The sequence below is a fragment of the Pleurodeles waltl genome, chromosome 6, assembly GCF_031143425.1.
Source record: "Pleurodeles waltl isolate 20211129_DDA chromosome 6, aPleWal1.hap1.20221129, whole genome shotgun sequence".
NCBI classification, from domain to species: Eukaryota; Metazoa; Chordata; class Amphibia; order Caudata; family Salamandridae; genus Pleurodeles; species Pleurodeles waltl.
The window spans coordinates 139,814,526-139,835,292 of record NC_090445.1 but is presented as its reverse complement, the minus strand read 5'-3'; the positions used below and the strand labels follow the sequence as shown (position 1 = coordinate 139,835,292).

Below are 20,767 nucleotides of genomic sequence, written 5' to 3'. Positions count from 1 at the left end.
AAAGTGGGGGTCCACAGAAGTCAAAAGGTTGGGAACCACTGCCCTACCTTGATGATATGGCACACGGATGCCAGCTCTCCACAGGAGATAACAACGAAATAACCTTCAGTTCGCCTTTGCTCCAGCGGAAGGTGTCGTCATGCTGTACATTACTGTAGGCGATATATGCATGTCTTCAAAGCACCTGGTATTAGGAGCCCGTCGGCACGGTCACATTAGAGTGCATATTTACTGTGCAATGCAGCACAATACTTATCATGTTAACTCAATAGACCAAACTGTTAGATATTGGCACAAAGATTTGTTTAATGTTTTTGTTTATAAATTAATAATAATACATATTTCAAAGCCCACATGTGCTAATGGATTGTTTTTTGCTCTAAACCAGTCTATTAAAAATGAAACTGAAGCTCTAATAAGAAACCGCAATGATGGTCTGTGCAGTGGATTCTTTGGTTGAAACAAAAACAGCTGTAAAACGTTTGCAAACCTCAGACGTTTAACATGGCTTCTCTTGTGTGCCCTCTAATTCCTTGCTGGCTGTTGTCTCTGGAATCCCCCTCTTGACTCCCAGTTTGCAGGTTACCCCCAGCTTCCTTAATTAACGGCAGACGGCGACATCGCCCTTTCGCGGGCACTCCAGAAGGTATCAGGCCGCCTCCACAGAAACATCTTTAGGATGTTTAAATCCCAGTTGGGCGTTTTGGGGTTTATTGTTTATTCTCTTTTCCGTCTCTCTTTGTTAAACCCCCCCCATGAGTTGGAGTTCTGGATAACGGGTGTATGTGGACTCCGGACCTGCAGTGGGAGACCGTGAGTTGCTTGAGGGCATGACCAGGCCTTTAAGTGGGAATGAAAAACTGGGAGGAAAGGGGTCTCAAAAAGGGGAGTGGTAAACCCAGTAAAGGGGCGTGGCTTACGCAGTTAGGGGGCACGGCCTAAATCAGAATGTGTGTTGTGCAAAAATAGTCTTTTCTGTTTGTTTTAAAAGACTATTAAGTTGGTCCATGTGTAATAATACAGTAGACTCACATGCCTGTTAGTTCACCAATAGCATTGTTATCAGGTCGGACTGGAATATTTGCCAGTGCATCCTTAAAAAGTCTCACTTTTAATAACTGTCTCATCATGCAGTGATTAATGTGATGCACTAAAGTAAACACTACTCTGTGTTAAAGAAATAACTTTTTAAAAACATCTTGAGACAGTCTATCAAATTCAACCATGATTTTTGTGTCACAATTTACATGAACATTCTGATGCTGACCAAGGAGGCTCCGAGCACGCGTCATCCTTGAAGGATGCAAATCCATACATTCAGATGACCATGGAGGGTCCCAGGGCAAGCTTGTTCAGCTGCACTGCTTTAAATCCTGATATTTCCTTAACATCTTGTGTAATTGCTTAAATAGCCATATGCATCAGTACGCTGAAGGCAAGCCTCTATCTTACTGATAAGTGTGCAGTGGGGCACACTACACACTCCAAGCTCATCTGCCCACCTTCATGCAGCAGCAGTGCCAGTCAATGAATGAACAGGACACATGGACACTGAGAACCCACAGACACGTCTCTCCTCCATGTCACATAAACTAATCTTTGTAATTAGTTGAAAGGGGTTAATACACAGTCTTGAAATCATTCCTTAAAACCATGCCAGTCCCTGTCAAGTGGCAATCGTGCCTGACCTTATTCTGCTGTGAGGTCTGTCCTTGGGTGATTACGTTTTGCCATCGCCACACCAGCAGCAAAGGCCAGGACACCAAGCTGTGCAATTGTAGGAGGCTCCAAAATTACTCTACGAATGTATGATTGAACAACGAATGCTAGAACCACACATGCCTCAACAACACGGTAGGAATAACAACTGTGTTGTTACCATGAATGCCTTTACCACGCATGCCTTTACAACAATTTTTCCTTGTAAAAGCATGCCTAGTTAAGGCATGTGTGGGAACGGCATGCATGGTTCTAGCATGTCATCCCCCACCTGCCCTAAGGCCCAGAAGTACCCCACCCCTAATGCTAAAACAACTCCAACCCCCACCTCTAAAACAAAGCTACCCCTGATACCTCCCACCCACCCTGAGCCCTAAACCCTTTTCGACCTCCCCACCTACCCTAAAAACAACCGACCTCCCACCCCGCCCAAAACCACCCCGACCCCCTCCCCCAAAAACAAAAGTAGGCCGATCCCCCCACCCACCCCTAAAAACCTAACTACCCTGATCCCCACCCCTCCCCTAAAAACCTAAAACCTAACTACCCTGATCCCCCGCCCCCGCCCCCGCCCCTAAAAACCAAACTACTCCAATTCCCCACCCTCAAAATCCAAACTACCTGCCCCGCCCCCAAAAACAAAAGTACCCCCCACCCCCCAAAACAAAACTAACCCGATCCCCCACCCCACCCCTAAAAACAAAACTACCTCGATCCCCCACATCCCCCTAAAACCAAACGACCCTGATTCCCCGCCCCTAAAAAAAAAAAAGAACTACCCCGATCCCCCACCCCTAAAAAAACAAACTACCCCGCCCCAAGCTCTTAATCCACCACCACCCCTAAAAACTACCCCCCAACCCCACTTACCTGACCGCGTCCTCTCCCAATCCACTTTGCCTTTTTCTCTGCCTTAATTACGCATATGCGTTGTTCAGCACAGGCAGAAAAAAGGCAGTTGTTGTTCCAGCAAGCGTGGTTCGGCTTGCGTTGCTCATGTAGTTGTTGTTCCGGAGTCATTGTTCCGGACTTTTCCCTTACTCTACACACTCCACTCAAATGAGCACAGAAAGGATGCATGGTGTGTGCAGGATACCTTTAAAAACAACATCCTGGGCCTTCCTTTTTCTGGTTACATTTCATTTCCCCATTTTATGAGGGCGATAGAACTGTCAGTCTTAGTAACGTGAGACAAGTTTGCAATTCCAGTCCACCAGTTAGTATTGCAAGGCCAGGACATAAAAACAGAGCCCTCTAGGGACCCGTTTGGATTCCCCTTTTTAAAACTGCCAGTGCTCAGCACCGACAGGACCCGGCCCTCTTAAAGCCCTGGGCATGACCCAACCGATGTATGCTGGTAATACAGTTATGATGGTGCTGAAGCTGCTAGTGTAACCCCCAAGTTGTATGCCGGGTACACCCTCCGCGTGCTCTGGACCATATGCACTCTTTGAACATTTTGCTTGTATTGTCTACCTGTGTAAAATGAGAAATGACAATAAAGAACCACTTGTACAGAAATAATAAGGATTCTCTTAGCCTTCTACTCCCCCATTAAATAGCAGAGTATTTGCGATTGTATCATGATTTTTTTTTAAACTTGATTGATTGCACTTTGGGTCAAACAACTTCAAAGCTGTTCAGAAACCTCATTGAGGGAAGCTCTCTATTCTGATACCCAAGTAAGACATACAATTCACATCTATACAGAACAGAGCGCACTCATCTCTTCAGCTTTTTAATATTTTGCCTGTCATTAACTGGGTGATAGCAACAACTGTTAATGACATTACGAGATGCCCAATCTCTCTATGTCCCTAGTACTCAGATATCCTTTTATATTGTTACCAGGCATCTTAGTCCAACTGCATTAATTCAACAAAAACAAGACTACAGCTCCCAGAAGGCACTGATGTTTGAATTAAATCCTACTCTGTCGTGATTACTCAAACTATATGGCAACCTTAATAACACACTTCCAAGAGGTAAAACTGCAGCAACCAGCTCTAAACAAAATTTGTTTAAAAAAAAAAATCATAAGGGTCAACACACTTTTAAAGTTTTGTTCTCAACAGGGATCTCTTTTTGTAATAACAAAAGGCATGTATTTTAATCCTGCCTAGTAACTTGACTTCACAGGAGAAAGGCCTGCACAAGTCACTCGCTGCCATGGAACAGCAATACCGAAGTCAGCTGGATGGCCTAAGCACAGTGATCGAAGGGCTGGAGGCAGAGCTGCAGGACGTGCGTCAAAGCATGCGGAACCAGCTTGAACAGAACGAGGACCTGCTGAACACGAAGATGAGGCTGGAGCAGGAGATCCAGACCTATCGTAGCCTGCTGGAGGGAGAGGAGCACAGGTATGCCACTTTTGGTGATTTAGAGATTATACCAAAGAAGGTTCCTCTGAGTGACTGCCCTGTGTGTTATAAGGAGGTCTTTTCACTTACCAGTAGGGGATCTAGTAGGAAATCCTTCAGTACCCGCAGTGGTCGATAGGTGCTCTTAGTTATCTCACCAGAAGCGTAAAATGAAAAGTAAGACTTGCAACGAATGCTGGCTCATGTGAAAGGGCATGGGGTGGCTGCAGTGCTTAATTTGTAAATATAAAGGTGCCAGTGCTCAAAGTCCTCCTCTTAAACACGAGGCTGCTGTAATTAAATCTGCCAGCAGTGAATACTGAGGCAGCGTAATCCTGAAGCCCTCTCGGACCTCTTCAATCCATTTACGGCCACCCCCTACCCCATCAGCTCATCCTGCAGCTTTCTACTTTCTCCCTTTATCACGCTTTTTCTTTTTTCCTTCTTCCATCTTTCCCAATTGTGTCTTTTGCTCGCAGCAAATGCTTGAGGCATAAGAATAAGCCCCGGCCCTCAAAAATAAGTGCCGGTGCTCAGCACCGGAAACAACAAGCACAAATTAAGCACGGGGTGGCTGCGTGGCGGCTTCGCCTCCTGGGTGAAAGATACCTGGATGAGTTGCGTCGTTCAGTCTCTCTGCAACTTGAGCAGCTCACCTTCGAATCAGGAAAGGGGCCCCCAATTAAAGAGCCTTTAACATGCTCAGATATTTAGTCAGTTTCTGTGCACCACGTTTAGTGGATCGTGAATAGGATAAAGATAGCTGCTTTCAAGTGAGTATATGACTGGTAGGGTTATAAAACCTTAAATAGGTATCCAAGAGCATGGACATCGCAGACCCTTGTGAATAAGGCATCTGGCCTCTAAGTTGCAAACTCTCTCCATCAGGATCCACTGGAAGGACGGAGGATGGCATTAATTATTATCTGTGGGTTAAAATGTTAAAAAGATAAATTCAACTTCCATAGGAGATATTCTCTCCACTTACAAAAGTGTTAAGATGATATAAAATTGCATTATTGAATCTACACATTTCTGGCTAAAATGTAAACGAATTAGCCCCTTGGGAAGAATGACAATTTAATAATTTGATATCCAAGTTATCAGTGAGATGTTGATTGTTTTCTCCGAAAACCCACTCAGGGTTTCTTTTAGCCAGGAAGTCAACCACATAAATTTAATGCAGTACCGAACATCACTGGCAGCAGGCACCTTTAGGAGGGAGGGGGGGGGGGCGGGTGGGAAGCACACACACACACACACTTTCTTTCACACACAGACACGCACGCACCATTCATTTTAAAAGCTCACACACACTCATTCTTACACACACACACACACACACACACACAAGCACACACACATCCATTACCAACACTCATAACATTCAAACATGCACGCATGCACCAAACATTAATTTTAAAAGATTAGACACACTCATTCTTACACACACGCACGCACGTACATCCATTAACACTCATAACATTCAAACATGCACGCATGCATCAAGCATTCATTTAAAAACATCACACACACACACACTTAACTTCAGCCTCGAGGTCCCAGGAGGGTTGGGACTGCTGCCTTCCCTTGGTCAGCCAATGAGGGAAGGCAGCAGTCCCAGCCTCGTCACAGAGTGGGATGGGTTCAGAGACTGCTGACCCCACTCTGTGACAATGTGTCACTGATTGACACTCACCCTGGGTGCTTCAGGGCTTAAACCTGAAGCGCCCAGGCTGAAGTTAATGGGGACGCTTTCCTCGTCACCCAGGGGAGGGCCTCAAGGCACCTTTGCTGAGCCAAGGAGGCTAGGCAGCAAGGAGTCTGTGCAAATTACTCATGTCTTACGCCTGGCAGTCTGTGCTGAAAATGAAGAGTGTCTGTCAGGCTGACCTTTGTTCAGCCTGACAGACACTCTTCATGAGGGGCAAAAGGTGGTGGGGGGCGTGGCCCCTCAGCCCTAAAGGATGGGCCGCGCCTGCCGAGCATTTTGAGGTAGAATCATAACTGCATGCTAGCAAACTTTGCAGATATATGTCCAGCCAACAATCCAGGTTAGAAGTGTATCTTTTGTCCCTATATCTGTCCACCCAAGCCTCTAGATTACTGCCCAACTAAACTTTGAGATATGTGGTACAAAGATCACTCAGCTACTATGCCACCAAACCCCCAGTTGACTGGCCTGTGAAGTTCCTAGCCGCTCTCTATCTGGCCTTAAACTTTCCTGCTAACTGGCAGCCACTCTTTCCTCTATCTGGTCAGTCACCACTCCAAATAGTGGATCAGCCACCATCTGATATCTGTCGGACCAGCCGCTCACTCACTCATCAAAGTGGTCAGTAGTATTCAACTCGAGAAAGTACTATGAGTTGGAAGAACCCAACTGTTCCATTTAGAGGCTGGACGCACAGGCACTTTTTAAAAGCTGAGGAAAAGAAATAGCTAACTTTTCCCATAACAAAACCCTAAAGGGCCTCTCCCCACACATTACAAAGAAAGAACTTGGACGCTTTCCACAAATTGGTTTGATCCCAGTTACTTGAAAGTTTGGAGGTAGCTAATGAGCCACCTCTAATCAAACAACCCTGTTCAATGCTAATGCCTGATAAAGTAATCAGGTAATTCGTTCCTTTTGAGCCATATCCTTTGTAGTGTCAATACAAAATCTGGAACTCCCAGGGCATCCATAAGGCAATATGGAGCATTTTAGCAGTAAGATGGCTTGCACGGTGCAAGGCAATGATAGGAAGACTGGCTTTTCTCTTTATGTTTCAGGATCAGCTGATACTTTATTCGATTTAGAGTCTTTGGCAGTAATTACCATATAGGTACAGTTTTAAAGATGTAATGAAAATAAATAGAATGCTTTACGCCCATATCAGGGTTGAACAGTATTTAATTCCTGAAGGAATGATAACAAGTTATTGTATTAGTTACGTCTTTTCTCTTTCTTAAGGAGTAGGATTAAAGTTATTTTGTGGACAAAAGGAAAGTTCTATACATTTGTTTAAATACCAGTGTGACTAATAGGACTTGTCCATTATATGAACTGAAAAGGGCTGAGAGTAACATAGCTAGGCGTAGAGAGACTCTGGCCCTCATTACAACCCTGGCAGTCGGTGATAAAGTGGCAGTAATACCGCCAACAGGCCGGCAGGAAAATAGAATTGCATCCATGGCGGAAACCGCAAACACAGACAGCCACTTTAACACCCCGACCACCACGGCGGTAGAAACAAACACCGCGGCGGTAACCGCCAACAGACAGGCGGAAGTCAGTGTACCTCCCACACTATTACAAGGCACCAATCCGCCAGCTTTTCCGGGGCGGTACCAACGCCATCAAAAGCACGGCGGAAAGAGTACACAGAAGGGAAACCACTGACCTCTCGCCACTCAACGAAGAACCAGAATGCCATGGAGCCCGAGTTACAGGTCCTGCCCATGCTGGTCTACCTCCTCATCTACCAGGAACATCAAAGATGGCGGCGACGACGATGGTGAGTACTGCACCTAGCACACCGGGAAGGGGAGGAAAAAGAGAGTGACACACGCAAGCAACTCCTGCACCCCCCACCCACAACAACACGCACATATCCAATCACATAGCAGAAACACCCCGTCACCCCCTGGAAGAACGCAAGGACCAAATGAAATGAGTTTGACAAGTGTAATATTCGAACAATCAGATAGGCCAAGATAACTTTAAATCATCAGTATATATAAATATTAACAGCAAGTACACAAGTCTGTACACTGTCCCATTAAATGTCCGTGGACCATTGGTCCCAAAAAGCATGGGCGAAGCCCACACATGACACCTGCCTTAAAACAGAGAGAACACTGCAGGGGCATCAGTTCGAAAAAACACAGGCACCTCAGGGGGAAGCGAAGGGGGGGCACCTCAGCCGGATGATGGGACAACGCCACTGCTTCTCGAGGGGGCTCCATGCCCCCTGCTTGGTCCTGGGGAGTGCAAAGCCACAGTCTCTAAAGTCTCTCAAGTGGGTGGGTTGCCCACTGCTTGGTCCTGAAGAGTGCAAAGCCACAGTCTCTCTAGTGGGTGGCGGCTTCCACTGGTTCTGGAGGGGGCTTTGTGCCCCGAGTGCTTCATCCTGCTAAGGACTGGGTTGGTGGATGCTTTTCTCCACTGGTTATGGAGGGGGCTTGGTGCCCAGAGTGCTTCATCCTGCTAAGGACTGGGTTAGTGGATGCACCAGGGGTGTGGCAGTTCCCATTCCCTTACCTGGGTGTCTGAGCCACGAGATTTTCCGGTAGCAGGTAGCATGATACTCCATGGAGGCAGATCCACACTCCACCTTGCAACGACTTAGGCTGCAAACTGCTGGTAGTGCCAGTGCTGGTGGTGTGCCTCAAGTAGTGTGTGCAGGGTCCAGGACGTCTACTGCAGCCTCGGACGGCTGCCCACTGTGGATGGTGCTGATGTCCGCTGAAGTGGCACTGCCTGGGCACGTCGCGGGGCAGGTGGCGGAGGCGGTGGCTGCGGCGGTGTATGCAGCGGAGATGCTGCCGGTGGTGCCCGTGGTGCAGGTGTCTGTAGTAGTGGAGGGAGACACCAGACTGGGGGATGATGCTGGTGACTGCAGTTGTGGCAGCTGCCGTGCAGGTGGCCGTGCAGGTGGCGGTGCAGATGGTGGTGCAGGTGGTGGTTGTTGTGGCGGTGCTCACTGCGTTACCGGTTGCTGGGCTATCTAGAGAAATGGGGGCCACCACTCCCTGACCCGGAGGCTCCGTGCCTTGAAGTGACTTTCCTTTGCTCTTGTGTCCCATCCCCGCCTTGGAAGTTGCTGCTGGGACCTTGGCACTGTCCTCTTTGGTTAGGGATGAGGCCTTGCGGGGTGGGTGGTGTGGCTTTTCTCTTCTGCGTGCTGGCCCCTTCTTTACCTTGGCAGGTGGCAGAATAGGGTAGTCCTTGGCCTCAGTAGGTGGCACATGGGCAGCCCTGATGGGTGCCCCCTTCGATCCTCCCGGACTTGCAGGGACCAGAGTGGATGATGATTTTTTGGCTGAGGTGCCGGTCTGGGCTCTAGACAACCTGGCCCTAGGGGAAAGACGGGGGGCGGAGGTGTAGAGGAGAGGTCAATGCTAGCCAGGAAAAGTTTTTTAGACACACTGGGACGGGAGGATGGAGGGGGTTTGGGAGTGGAGGAAGAGGTAGTGGTTGTAGGAGGTGTACGTCTGCTGAGTTTGGGTGAAGGTACATGGGTTGGAGGCTCTTTTTTTCTGAGGTGGATGGCTGTTGAGTGGTTGTGTGCCGGCGTTTGTGTACTTTGGGAGGAGGGCTCACACAGGAGGCGTATGAATGGTAGTGGGGGTGGTGATTGCACGTGAGCAGTGTGTAGTGATGGGCGTGCTGGTGATGGAGGTAGTGGCTGAGGATGTAGTGCATGCAGGTGTGAGTGGAGACCAGACTGGAAAGGAGGTGGAGGACGTGGAGGAGGGGGACACAGTGGAGGCAGTGGATGTTGGTGTGTCTGCATGGGTATGGTGCTTGTGTGAGTGCCTGTGAGATGTGTGGTGCCTATGTTTGCCTGAGCCACTTTTGTGTGTTGAAGTGTGTGCATGCTGGTCTGATGGTGGGCTTGGGGTAGGCTGAGGGAGAGGGGACTGGGTCTGGGTAGTGGATGTTGGAGGGGGAGGCTGGACACAGGGACAATGGCTGCCATCAGTGCTGAGGCCAGAGCCTGAAATGCCATCTGTTGGGCTGCCACGCCAGAATGAATGCCCTCCAGGTATGCATTTGTTTGCTGCAAATGCCTCTCGACACCCTGGATGGCATTGAAAATGGTTGACTGCCCAACAGTGAGGGATCTCAGGAGGTCAATAGCCTCCTCACTGAGGGCAGCAGGGCTGACTGGGGCAGGGCCTGAGGTGCCTTGGGCGAAGGAGATGCCCAGTCTCCTGGGTGAGTGGGCACAGGAAACACGCTGAGGGGCTGCTGGGAGGGCGGTGCTGGTAGGGGGTGGCGGCTGTACCTGTTGTTGTGGTGGGCACAGATGTGCCCGCCACTGCAAGGGAGCTCCCATCAGAGGAGTCGCTGTCGCCGGTGTCCCCTTCTGTCCCCGTCGTGGAGCTCCCCTCGCCCTCTGTCCCACTGGTGCCTTCAGACTCCGTACATTCACCCTCCTGGGCCATGTGGGTTGCAGCTCCCTCCTGCTCTGGTGTCACTGCTCCTCCGCCAGATGATGCTAATGCACACAAGGACAGGGTGACAAAACAAAAAGGGTGGGAAAGACAGAGGAGACACATGGTCCATGCCAGCAACACCACAACCGTTGGAGGACACAACACACAGGGAGCAGCCCTATGCACTAGGCCATGCACTAACTGTTCGTAGGAAAATCACCCACCCATGGGAGACTATGCCTAACCCCATTTGCTGCACACCTGGAACCCACAGGAGCCTGACTGGTTGTAGATGGCCGCTACCACTATGGGGGTTGGAGTGCCACAGAGTAACAAGTGACCTACCCTAGCAAGTTCGCCCTGGCCTAGGGGAACCCACAGCCCACATCCCCCACCCAGACGCACCTCGTAAAGCGTGCAGAGTCAGCAGAATGAAACTGTACTCACCCCCTTGTGGCTGCTGTGATGCCCTCAAGCGCCCATCCAACTCCAGATATGCCACCGCCAGGATCTGGAACATCAGGGGGGTCATGGTGCGGCGGGCAACCCTTCCACATTGGGAGACCAACCCCAGCTGGGCCTCTGCTGTCTTCTTGCTCCAGCGGCACAGGTCCTCCCATCTCTTGCAGCAGTGAGTGCTCCGTCTATAATAGACCGCCAGGGTCCGTACTTCCTTGGCGATGGCACACCAAATGCCCTTCTTCTGGTGGGCGCTGACCTAGAGGAAAGGTAAAGTATGAAAGGAACTTACTCCCCCGTCCAGTTCGTCATACTCATTGGCCACCATTCCCACCCATGCCCTGACACACATACACTCACCATCCTCACATGCAGGCCTCAGCCCCCCCACCCCCCAATATGTATCTTCCATCCACACCACTCCATAAATTCATGTCCCACGCATCATGCTCACAGTTTACTCACCTGTTTGTCTGGAGGACCGTAGAGTAGCGTGTACTGGGGGAGGACCCAATCCACTAGTCTCTCCAACTCCTCCACAGTGAAGGCAGGGGCCCTTACCCCAGACACTCGAGCCATTGTCGCTTCCAGACTGAGGTCACAGCAGCACTTGCAGTGTAGGTCCTCTCCTGTTGAAGGTCAGGTATCAAGTGAGTGAACAGCTAGAAAATGGCGGTCACGTCCACGGCGGTACGTACCGTCACCGCCGGCGTACATCGTCATTGGCTCCTGGAACCCATAGGGCCCAATGATAACCAATGCTGAATTGCGCAGCGGTCTTCGACCGCCTACCGCGACGCTGCACAATGCCAGTGCAGTTACCTAATTTCCCCTTGTCCATCCTTACAGGTCAGGCAGCCGCCATTTCAGGGTGGCACGTGGCAGGGCACCTAACTGCATCACAGCACATTTGGGCACAAATACGGACAGACAACGCCACACACCGATTTAATCACATTAGTGCAAAAACCCTTGTGCAAACTATGTGGTAAATGACCCTCTGCTCACCATTATCCTCCATAGGGCACATCCGCTGGGACAGATGATGAGAGGACATCATCCTCCGGTGTACAGACCCATGGTGGACCTTTCAACAATGGAAGACAGACACATCATTATCACCTACAGACTTGATTATGCCACAATCCAAGAACTGTGTGCCCAATTGGAGCCAGACCTGATGTCAGCTATCCGCCATCCCACAGGTATCCCCCCTCTAGTGCAGGTCCTGTCAGTGCTCCATTTCCTGGCCAGTAGTTCCTTTCAAACAACAGTGGCCATGGCATCAGGATGTCTCAGCCAATGTTCTCTAACGTGTTGTCCAGAGTGTTACCTGCCCTGCTGAAACACATGCGCAGCTACATCGTTTTTCCCCAGGTGGAGAATTTGCCCACAGTGAAAGCTGACCTCTATCCCCTGGGACATATCCCCAACATCATTGGTGCCAAATCGTAAAAGCTACCATTCAATGAATGTGCAGATGGTGTGTTTGGCAGACCAGTACATCTCCCTTGTGAATGCCAAGTATCCTGGCTCTGTGCATGACGCTTACATTTTGAGGAATAGCAGCATCCCTTATGTGATGGGCCAACTCCAGAGGCACCATGTGTGGCTAATAGGCGAGCCCAAGGTCCCCACACAGTATGAATAGGTGTCTGGGTAGGGCGTAGTACATAAGGGTTGGTGTATGTCTAACAGATATCCCTCGACATTTACAGGTGACTTTGGTTACCCCAACCTCTCATGGCTACTGACCCCAGTGAGGAATGTCAGGACAAGGGCAGAGGAATGCTACAATGAGGCACATAGGCGAACTAGGAGGATTATTGAGCGGACTTTCGGCCTCCTGAAGGCCAGATTCCGGTGCCTCCATCTAACAAGTGGCTCCCTATACTACTCACCGAAGAAGGTGTGCCAGATCATCGTGGCATGCTGAATGTTGCACAACCTGGCTTTGCGATGCCAGGTGCCTTTTCTGCAGTAGGATGGGCCTGATGTTGATCTTGTGGCAGCTGTTGAGCCTGTGACAGTGAGGAAGAGGAGGCAGAGGAAGAAGATATTGACAACCAAAACAACATCATCATGAAGTACTTCCAGTGACACACAGGTAAGAGACTGGCACTGCTCATCTCATATCTGACTGCTGTAGGACATTGTATATGTCTGCCTTTTTACCTCTGTGTATGGACCCTGACAGTTCACTTTGGCTTTCATTTTCACAGATCTGGGTACCACATTCTGCCTTCTGCTATGCTTACTGCTGCCCAACAACTGTCATATTATGGTATGTGCAAATGAACATTTCAATTGATATTTGTCTAAGAGGTTGGAATAATACATTTGTGAAAGTACAGACTGACTCCAGATTGTTTTGTGATTCAAGGGTGTTTATTTAAGGGCTAATAAGTAGAGGGAGATGTGCAATGGGCTGGGGTGATGGTGGAGGAATATCTATGGTAGAGTCCAGTCTCTTTGTGTCACAGGTGCACTGTCCAATGGGGCATAGGAAGTGGAGCAATGGCAGTTCATGGTGGACACGGTGACATAGTGGGACAAAAGGGTGACAATCAGGAGAGTCTTATTTTCTGGGGGGGGGTCTTGGCAATGTTCTCTGTCTTGTGCCTGGATCGCAGGGACCCTTCGCGGGTTGGTTCTCCTTCTGCAGGGTGTGGGGTGCTGGTGGCCTGTTGTTCCTGTGGCGGGACCTCCTGTTCACTAGCGCTGGCGGACGTGGAAGGCTGGTCATCTTTCGGGCTGGTGTCAGGGGCCCGGTGGTGTGCCATTGTCTCCCTCATGGTGTTGGCCATGTCTGCCATTACCCCTGTAATGGTGACCAGGGTGGTGTTAATGGACTTCAAGTCCTCCCTGATCCCCAGGTACTGTTCCTCCTGCAGCCGCTGGGTCTCCTGAAACTTGACCAGTACCGTGCCCATGGTCTCCTGGGAATAGTGGTATGCTCCCATGATGTTTGAGAGTGCCTTGTGGAGAGTGGGTTCCCTGGGCCTGTCCTCCCCCGTCAGACAGCAGTCCTCCCAGTTTCCCTGTTGTCCTGTGCCTCTGTCCCCTGAACCGTGTGCCCACTGCCACTGACCCCAGGTCCCTGATCGTCCTGTGTTAGTGAGTTTGCCTGGGGTCCCTGTAGTGGTGGACACACTGCTGATTGACGTGTCCTAGGGACAGTGGCATGGGCCCACTCGGTGGGTGCTGTGGTGGTGTTTCCTGAAGGGGGAAGTTCTGTGGTGGGTTGGGATTGTGGCAGGGGAACAGACTGTTCAGAGGCACCTGATGTGCCGGGCTGGTCATCTTGATCTGGGCGTGCAGAGCTGCTGTCGTCACTGTAGGCCTCTTCTGTGAGGGGACTGGATATGGCTGGCACCTCCTGTCCGGTAACGTTGTGTAGGGGTCCTATTGGGGTGTAAAAGCATTTTTATTGTATCTGTGTGTGCCATCTTGTGCAGTGGGTGTGTTTCCCTCTACTACTGTGCTTGCATTATCGCCCGGGGCCCTTGTGTGAGTGGTGATTGTGTGCCCTGGGTGAGTCTCTCCCTTGGACATGCTTTGATGATGGGTGTCCATGCAGGTCTGTGATGGGTGTCCATGCACTGTTGTCACATGCAGGGCTTGGTATTGGGATTGTGATAGTGGGGTATCTGTGAGGTGTTGGGGTGATGGGTGTGAGGGTAGGGGTTGGGGTTTGTGATGGCATGCAGGTAGGTTGGGGGGATATAATAATAGAGATATGACTTACCAGAGTCCAGTCCTCCTGCTACTCCTGCAAGGCCCTCAGGATGCATGATCGCCAAGACTTGCTCCTCCCATGTTGTTAGTTGTGGGGAAGAGGTGGGGGTCCACCGCCAGTCCTCTGTACGGTTACCTGCTGTCCGAATACCACAGAATGTACCTTCCCCCATAGGTCGTTCCACCTCTTCCTGATGTCATCCTGTTTTCTTCTATGCTGTCCCACTGCGTTGACCCTGTCGAGAATTCTCCGCCATACCTCCATCTTCCTTGCAATGGATGTCTGCTGCACCTGTGATCCGAATAGCTGTGGCTATACCCAGATGATTTCCTCCACCATGACCCTGAACTCCTCCTTAGAAAACCTGGGGTGTCTTTGAGGTGCCATGATGTGGTGTGGGTGATGTGTGAGGTGATGGTTGATGTGATGTGTGGGGTATGTGCTGGGGTGTGTTCTTTGAGGTGCGTGGATGGTGTATGAGTGATGGTGTTGTGTGCCTCTGGATGCTGGTGTTGTCATAGCTTTATGTCTCTCTGCTTCTTCCAAAAATGTCATTGTAAGGGGTTGTGGGTAATTGTAAGGGGTTGTGGGTAATGTGGGTGTGTGTTTTATAGTGGTGTGAGTGTGTAGGTGTGGTGTGTGTATGTGTATCAGGTGTGTGTATTTTGAATTGTCCAATGTGGTTGTGTTTTGTAAATGTGTGTGTATTTTGAGTGCGGCGATGTGTACTGCCAATGGATTACCACGGTTGAATGACTGCTGCAATGATTCGTGGGTCGTAATAGTGTGGGCGTATTGCTGTTGGCGTAACAGTGTGGGTTTTGGTACCGCCAGTTTATCACTGACCTTTGGTGTGGCGGACTTGTGTGGGTGTCTGTATTGTGGAGGATTTCTAAGTGTGGGTCATAATACGTGGAGCAGATTTCCGCTGCAGACACGGTATGTTGGCGGCCGTCTGCACGGCGGTCAGCGGACTTTACCACCAGGGTTGTAATGAGGGCCTCTGTCTCTTGTTTTACAACACAGCATCTCAGACTCGAAATAGGAATGCCCCTCAGGTCATGTACGTGTCAGCAAAAGATCCTTGTATGATACATATGTATAGCGAAGTCAGAAGAATGCTACATAAAAGGTGCTGTTGATCCTGATGCATTCAAAGCTGGTCATATTTTCTCTTTTCTATAATTATACTCAGAATATGAATTCTAGTCACTGGCCAATAGTTGTTGTGTTGGTCTTAGCTTAGATTGGGTATTTCTCTAAGAAGGGTACGATGAGGATCTTCTCCAGAGGTTCTGCCAGCACTCCATATTGTACTGTTGCATTATCAATCATATATGTGCATTCAGGCAAGAAAGGGCAAAGGGTAAAAGAACCCACCTTGGGAGTACCCAGAGACAAACAGAACAAGATGACCACAGCACACAGAAGTGAATAGTCCAATCGTGTAGCAAGGATAAGTATCCCTGATGGTGTATTTGAGGTCGGAGAAAGCAAAAAGTTGAAAAAGTCCCAATTCTTGTTTGTAGAAAGTGTCTTTATTTGTAGGTACTATTGGTCAAAGGATTGTGCCTTCGTCGAGATACAGCCAACACGTGTTTTGTCACTCAGGTGACTTCATCAAGGCTGCAAAACAATAATGAAAGCAAAGATTGCATGTAATTGTGCTTAGACTTGAGTGCGGCCTAGTGAGTGACCGTGTAACAATAGTACCAAAGCCAATAACCAGAGACCAGTGAGCACTGTGAAAGCTTGAGTGGGTGAGAATGAATGAACATGGCAAGCAAAGTGAACAAATGGGACCCTAGCTGCAAACAATGGAGGAAACAGCAACTCACCGTGACCACGTGAGTCACAACAAAACCCAAATGTGGGAAAGTGTACATTGAGAGTATCTATTAGGTGAAGAGAGTGCTACTGAGGAGTCAATGAGCAAAGACTGCATATCAAAGTGTGATACAAAAGTGGGTGGTACAGGACTGATAAAAACCTGGAAGGAAGACAGGTAAGTAAGAACCCATAAGGAAAGAAACGCACAGAGTAGAATATAAAACGAAAAAACCCCGGGCTTGTTGCTCATACCTGGGCCATCTGGCCAGAAAGGTGGGTAGCAAAAGAACCCTGCGGTAAGGTGAGTAGGCCTTGGGTGGTGGGTTAAATCTCGGAAAATAGGGTCAGTGGCAATGAGTGGCCAATACACAAAGAGTCAAGGACGTACTGTCAAGAAGAAAAGTTATAATAGAAAGAGAAAAAATGAAAGATGTAAGCCACTGTGTACATACCTTCATATAGTGGAACTGTGAGTTGGCGATAGTGCCCAAACAGCAGCAGGTGAGTACAAATGGTAACCGCGTAGGGTTAGGGAAATACAAGTGGCCCTGATAAGTCTGGAGTCCCACCCTGTGAGAGGGTGAGAAGGGAAAGGGAAGGGGAAAGAGACGTAGGTATGTTAGACGTGATGACATGAGTACGGATCCTGGTTTAAGTGATGAGAAAGACTAAGCTATGAGAGCAAGTGTAAGCTGAATAGATGTCAGTAATACTAGGTACTAGTATGTATTGATGGTGGATGTACTACTGTAGGACAACAGTTGAGAACAGTAGCAAGAAAGCCAGTAGCGTGTAAAACGCTGTAAATTGTAAACGTGGCCAATGTCTAGAAAAAACCTAAAGGAAGAGTGCAGTACACAATGTCAAAATTAACCGACATGTGTAACAAATTAAGAAAGGATAAGTAGTGGGTGAATGGCCTTAAGCTAAGGAAAATGCGAGTAAAGGTGATGAACACGGCAACAGTAGTAATTGCGTAGCGCTACGCGGCCAAGAGTTGCAGAAGAGACCTGGCAAGTTAAGTTGAGCGTTGTAAAGTGTAAGGTAAGACGATGAAAACTAATGTAAAACGCATGCGAGCATACCTGGGAGCAGGGACGGAGAGGTGCGGCACACAGTAGTCTGCGTGTAGAATGGTCCGCGCTCATGTGTTAAAATAGAAATAAGCAAAAGGGAGGACATAGAAAAAGGACTAAGTTAACAATTGGTGGCATGGCGGCCATCTTGGAGTGTTAAAAGAGTTCCGGTATGTCTGAAAAAAGAAACTAGATCAAGTGGGGAAGCTAGTCACTTGGCGGCCATCTTCTAATGTTAAAAAGTTAGGGTGATGAATCTAAAACAGACAAAACAAGAAAATATGGGGAGAAGGAAGGAAACAAAAAGTGGAGGAGAAGGTGCGAGGGGGGTTGGGGGGGAAAAGTAGGTAGACAGAGGGAAACTGTTTGGTGAAGAGAAAAAGGCACAAGCTAAGTAAGGACGTAAGAACATGCTGGTGATGTGGTACCAAGTTGTGGTATAGTGAAGCGAGGTAATAAAAGGGGCAAGGGTAAACGTGAGGTAGGAAGAATGATTGATTCCGAGTAGGGTGTAGTGGAGAGTAAATTTAGATAATAGTCACAGACTGCAGTGATACATATCTTGAAGAGTACATGGTCATGAACAACAGTAAAGTCATTTTGTAAAACATAGATCAAGCAGTGGAACTCATGACAATACTAGCTATGAAACACAAGATGATAATTAAGTATACATTGTGAGCTCAAGCATGAATGTGTCACAGAATGTTTAACATAAGAAGTCCAATATGAGGCTTCCAGACACAGTAGAGGTAATGGCATTGCAATCATGTAAGAAAAAAGTGTAATTCACGATCAGTGTTCAGGCCGTGCTCTACTGCGCGGAGTTTTAAGATCCAATTTGCCTCGCATTTGCGCATGTCTCTGGTTCTGTCACCCCATCTGGGTTAGTTGGAGACCTGAGTAATGCCATGGAACCTAATGTTCAAAAGATCTTTCTCCCCATGTAGAGTGTTAAAGTGAACAGCAAGGGGATAGTTAGTGTTGACATTTCTGATGGCTCTAACGTGTTCCTAGATGAGTTCCTTCAATGGACTTATTAAGCTTCCAATGTAGATCAAACCACATACACAAATCAAGCAGTAAACAGTGTATCTGGTGTTACAGCTCATAAAAGCTTTGATGTGGTACGTAGTCCCGGTATTGTAGGTGAAGGATACAGTTTTATTAAGAGCTAGTTGGCAGGATATACAGCAGCCACATTTGTAAAAGCCATTGGGTTTTACTGGAATCCAACCAGGTGGGCGTGTCTGTGGGGAGGGACCAAGAAATGTGGGGCACAGAATGTTCCTAAGAGTGCAGCCCCCGCTGTGTATGATGGTTGGTGACTCGCCTAGCAAATCTTTTAGACACGAGTCCAACATTAACAGGTGCCAGGGTTTCTTAAGAATGCAAAGCACTGTCTTGCTGGCAGGGCTGTATTGGGTGATGAAGGAGACCGGTCTCTTGTTGGTGGACCCATTAGCACAAGGTTTCTTGGGGCTTTTGATCAGTAGAGAGTGTTGATCTTTAGTAGATATGCGTCTACTAGCCGCCGAGATGAGTTTACTGATGTAACCCCTAGCTCGGAAGCGGTGAGTCAAGTTTATGAGTTCCTGCTTGAAAATGTCAGTATCTGTACAGTTACGTCGAACCCTAACCATTTCCCCATAGGGAATGGCCCTGATTTGTGTTAGGGGATGAGCGCTCTGCGCATGGAGAATGGAATTGCAGGCAGCGGGTTTCCTGTATAGTCTGGACGTGATCTTGTTCTCAGTGATGTACAGAAGCAGATCAAAGAACTCAATTTGGGCAACATCAACCTTGTGAGTGAACACTAGATTGGACTCATTGGCGTTTAAGTGTTGCATGAGTGTGTTGAGTTCAAGGGTGTTGCCATTCCAGATAGCCAGAATATTGTCGATATACCTCCCCCAATATAGGATATGTTGGGTGATGTGTGTTGGGCAATTGGACCATAGGTGTAATTTCTCAAATTGGCCCATGTAGAGATTGGCATATGACGGAGAGAATTTAGCTCCCATAGCTACCCCCTGACATTGGCGGTATCAACTCCCATCATGTAGGAATACATTGTTTTCTAGCACTAATCGTGTAAGGTCAAGGAGCATGAGCGTGTGCTCATATAGTGTGGCATCACGAGCACTGAGCGTTAGCTGGAGCATTTCAAGACCCCTTTCCAGGGGAATGGAAGTGTAGAGAGAGCTGACGTCGAGGCTGACAAACATACATTCTTCCGTCCATTCAATGTCTTCAAGTTGACATAACAGATCCCTGGTGTCCTGTATGTACGAGGGTAAGTTTTGTACCATGGTTTGGAGGAAAGAGTCAATATACTCAGAGATGTGTTCTGTTGGAGAACCAATACCCGAAATAATGGGTCTCCCTGCTGGGAAACTCCCTGATTTATGGACTTTGGGTAGGATGTATATGCAGGGTGCCCGGGGTGCCTCAATGTATAGGTATCTGTATTCTAAATCGGTTAAGAGACAGAGATTCTTCCAATGTGTCAGTTTCTTTTCGATCAGACTGGTGATGCCAGGGAGGGGGTTGGTGTGAAGCGAAGAGTAAGCCTGTGTGTCATTGAGTTGTCTGTTTATTTCTGAAATATAGTCAGCCCTATTCATAACAACAACGTTGCCCCCTTTGTCCGCCTCCCTAATGACTATGGGGGTCATTCCAATATTGGCGGGCGGCGGGCACCGCCCGCCAAGCGGAAACCGCCAATTGCCCGCTCCGCGGTCAAAAAACGCGGAGGCCATTCAGACTTTCCCGCTGGGCCGGCAGGCACCCGCCAAGGGAGCGCCCGCCGGCCCACCGGGAAAGGCCCTGCAACACAGAAGCCGGCTCCGAATGGAGCCGGCGGTGTTGCAGGGGTGCGACGGGTGCAGTTGCACCCGTCGCGATTTTCACTGTCTGCTATGCAGACAGTGAAAATCATGCTGGGGCCCTGTTAGGGGGCCCCTGCACTGCCCATGCCAGTGGCATGGGCAGTGCAGGGGCCCCCAGGGGCTCCACGACAGGCTGGCGGGAAGGGGGTCGGAATCCCCATGGCGGCATGGAGGATTCTCCCAGCCGGGGCTAATCCGGCGGGAAACCGCCGGACCCGGCTGGGCGACCGCGGCTGTCCACATGAAGCACCGCCAGCCTGTTGGCGGTGCTTCCGTGGACAGCCACCCTGGTGGTCTATGACCGCCAGGGTTGGAATGAGGCCCTATGTCTGTACAAGTTGAAAGTTTTTGCAATGCCCGGAGTTCATTTGGATTGAGATTTTTGTTTGGTCTGTAAGTGCAGGTCCTTGTTTTGTTCTCTAAACGGTACAGTTTTGTACTGACGGCTTTGTAAAAGACGTCGATGTGGTTGTCAGGTGGTTATGTAGGGACAAAAATAGATCTGGGTTTGAGCCCACTGTTAATGTCTAAGTTAGATGAAATGTC

The 20,767-nt window shown here is 48.9% G+C and overlaps 1 protein-coding gene across 1 annotated transcript in view; it reads left to right on the top strand.

Moving 5' to 3' along the window:
- KRT222 (keratin 222) overlaps positions 1-20,767 on the top strand; it is a 235,361-nt gene that overhangs the window by 172,451 nt on the left and 42,143 nt on the right. Inside the window, exon 7 of the mRNA XM_069237608.1 lies at positions 3,859-4,079. Within this exon, the coding sequence (XP_069093709.1) occupies positions 3,859-4,079 (221 nt within the window). The remainder of the gene's footprint in view (positions 1-3,858; positions 4,080-20,767) is intronic.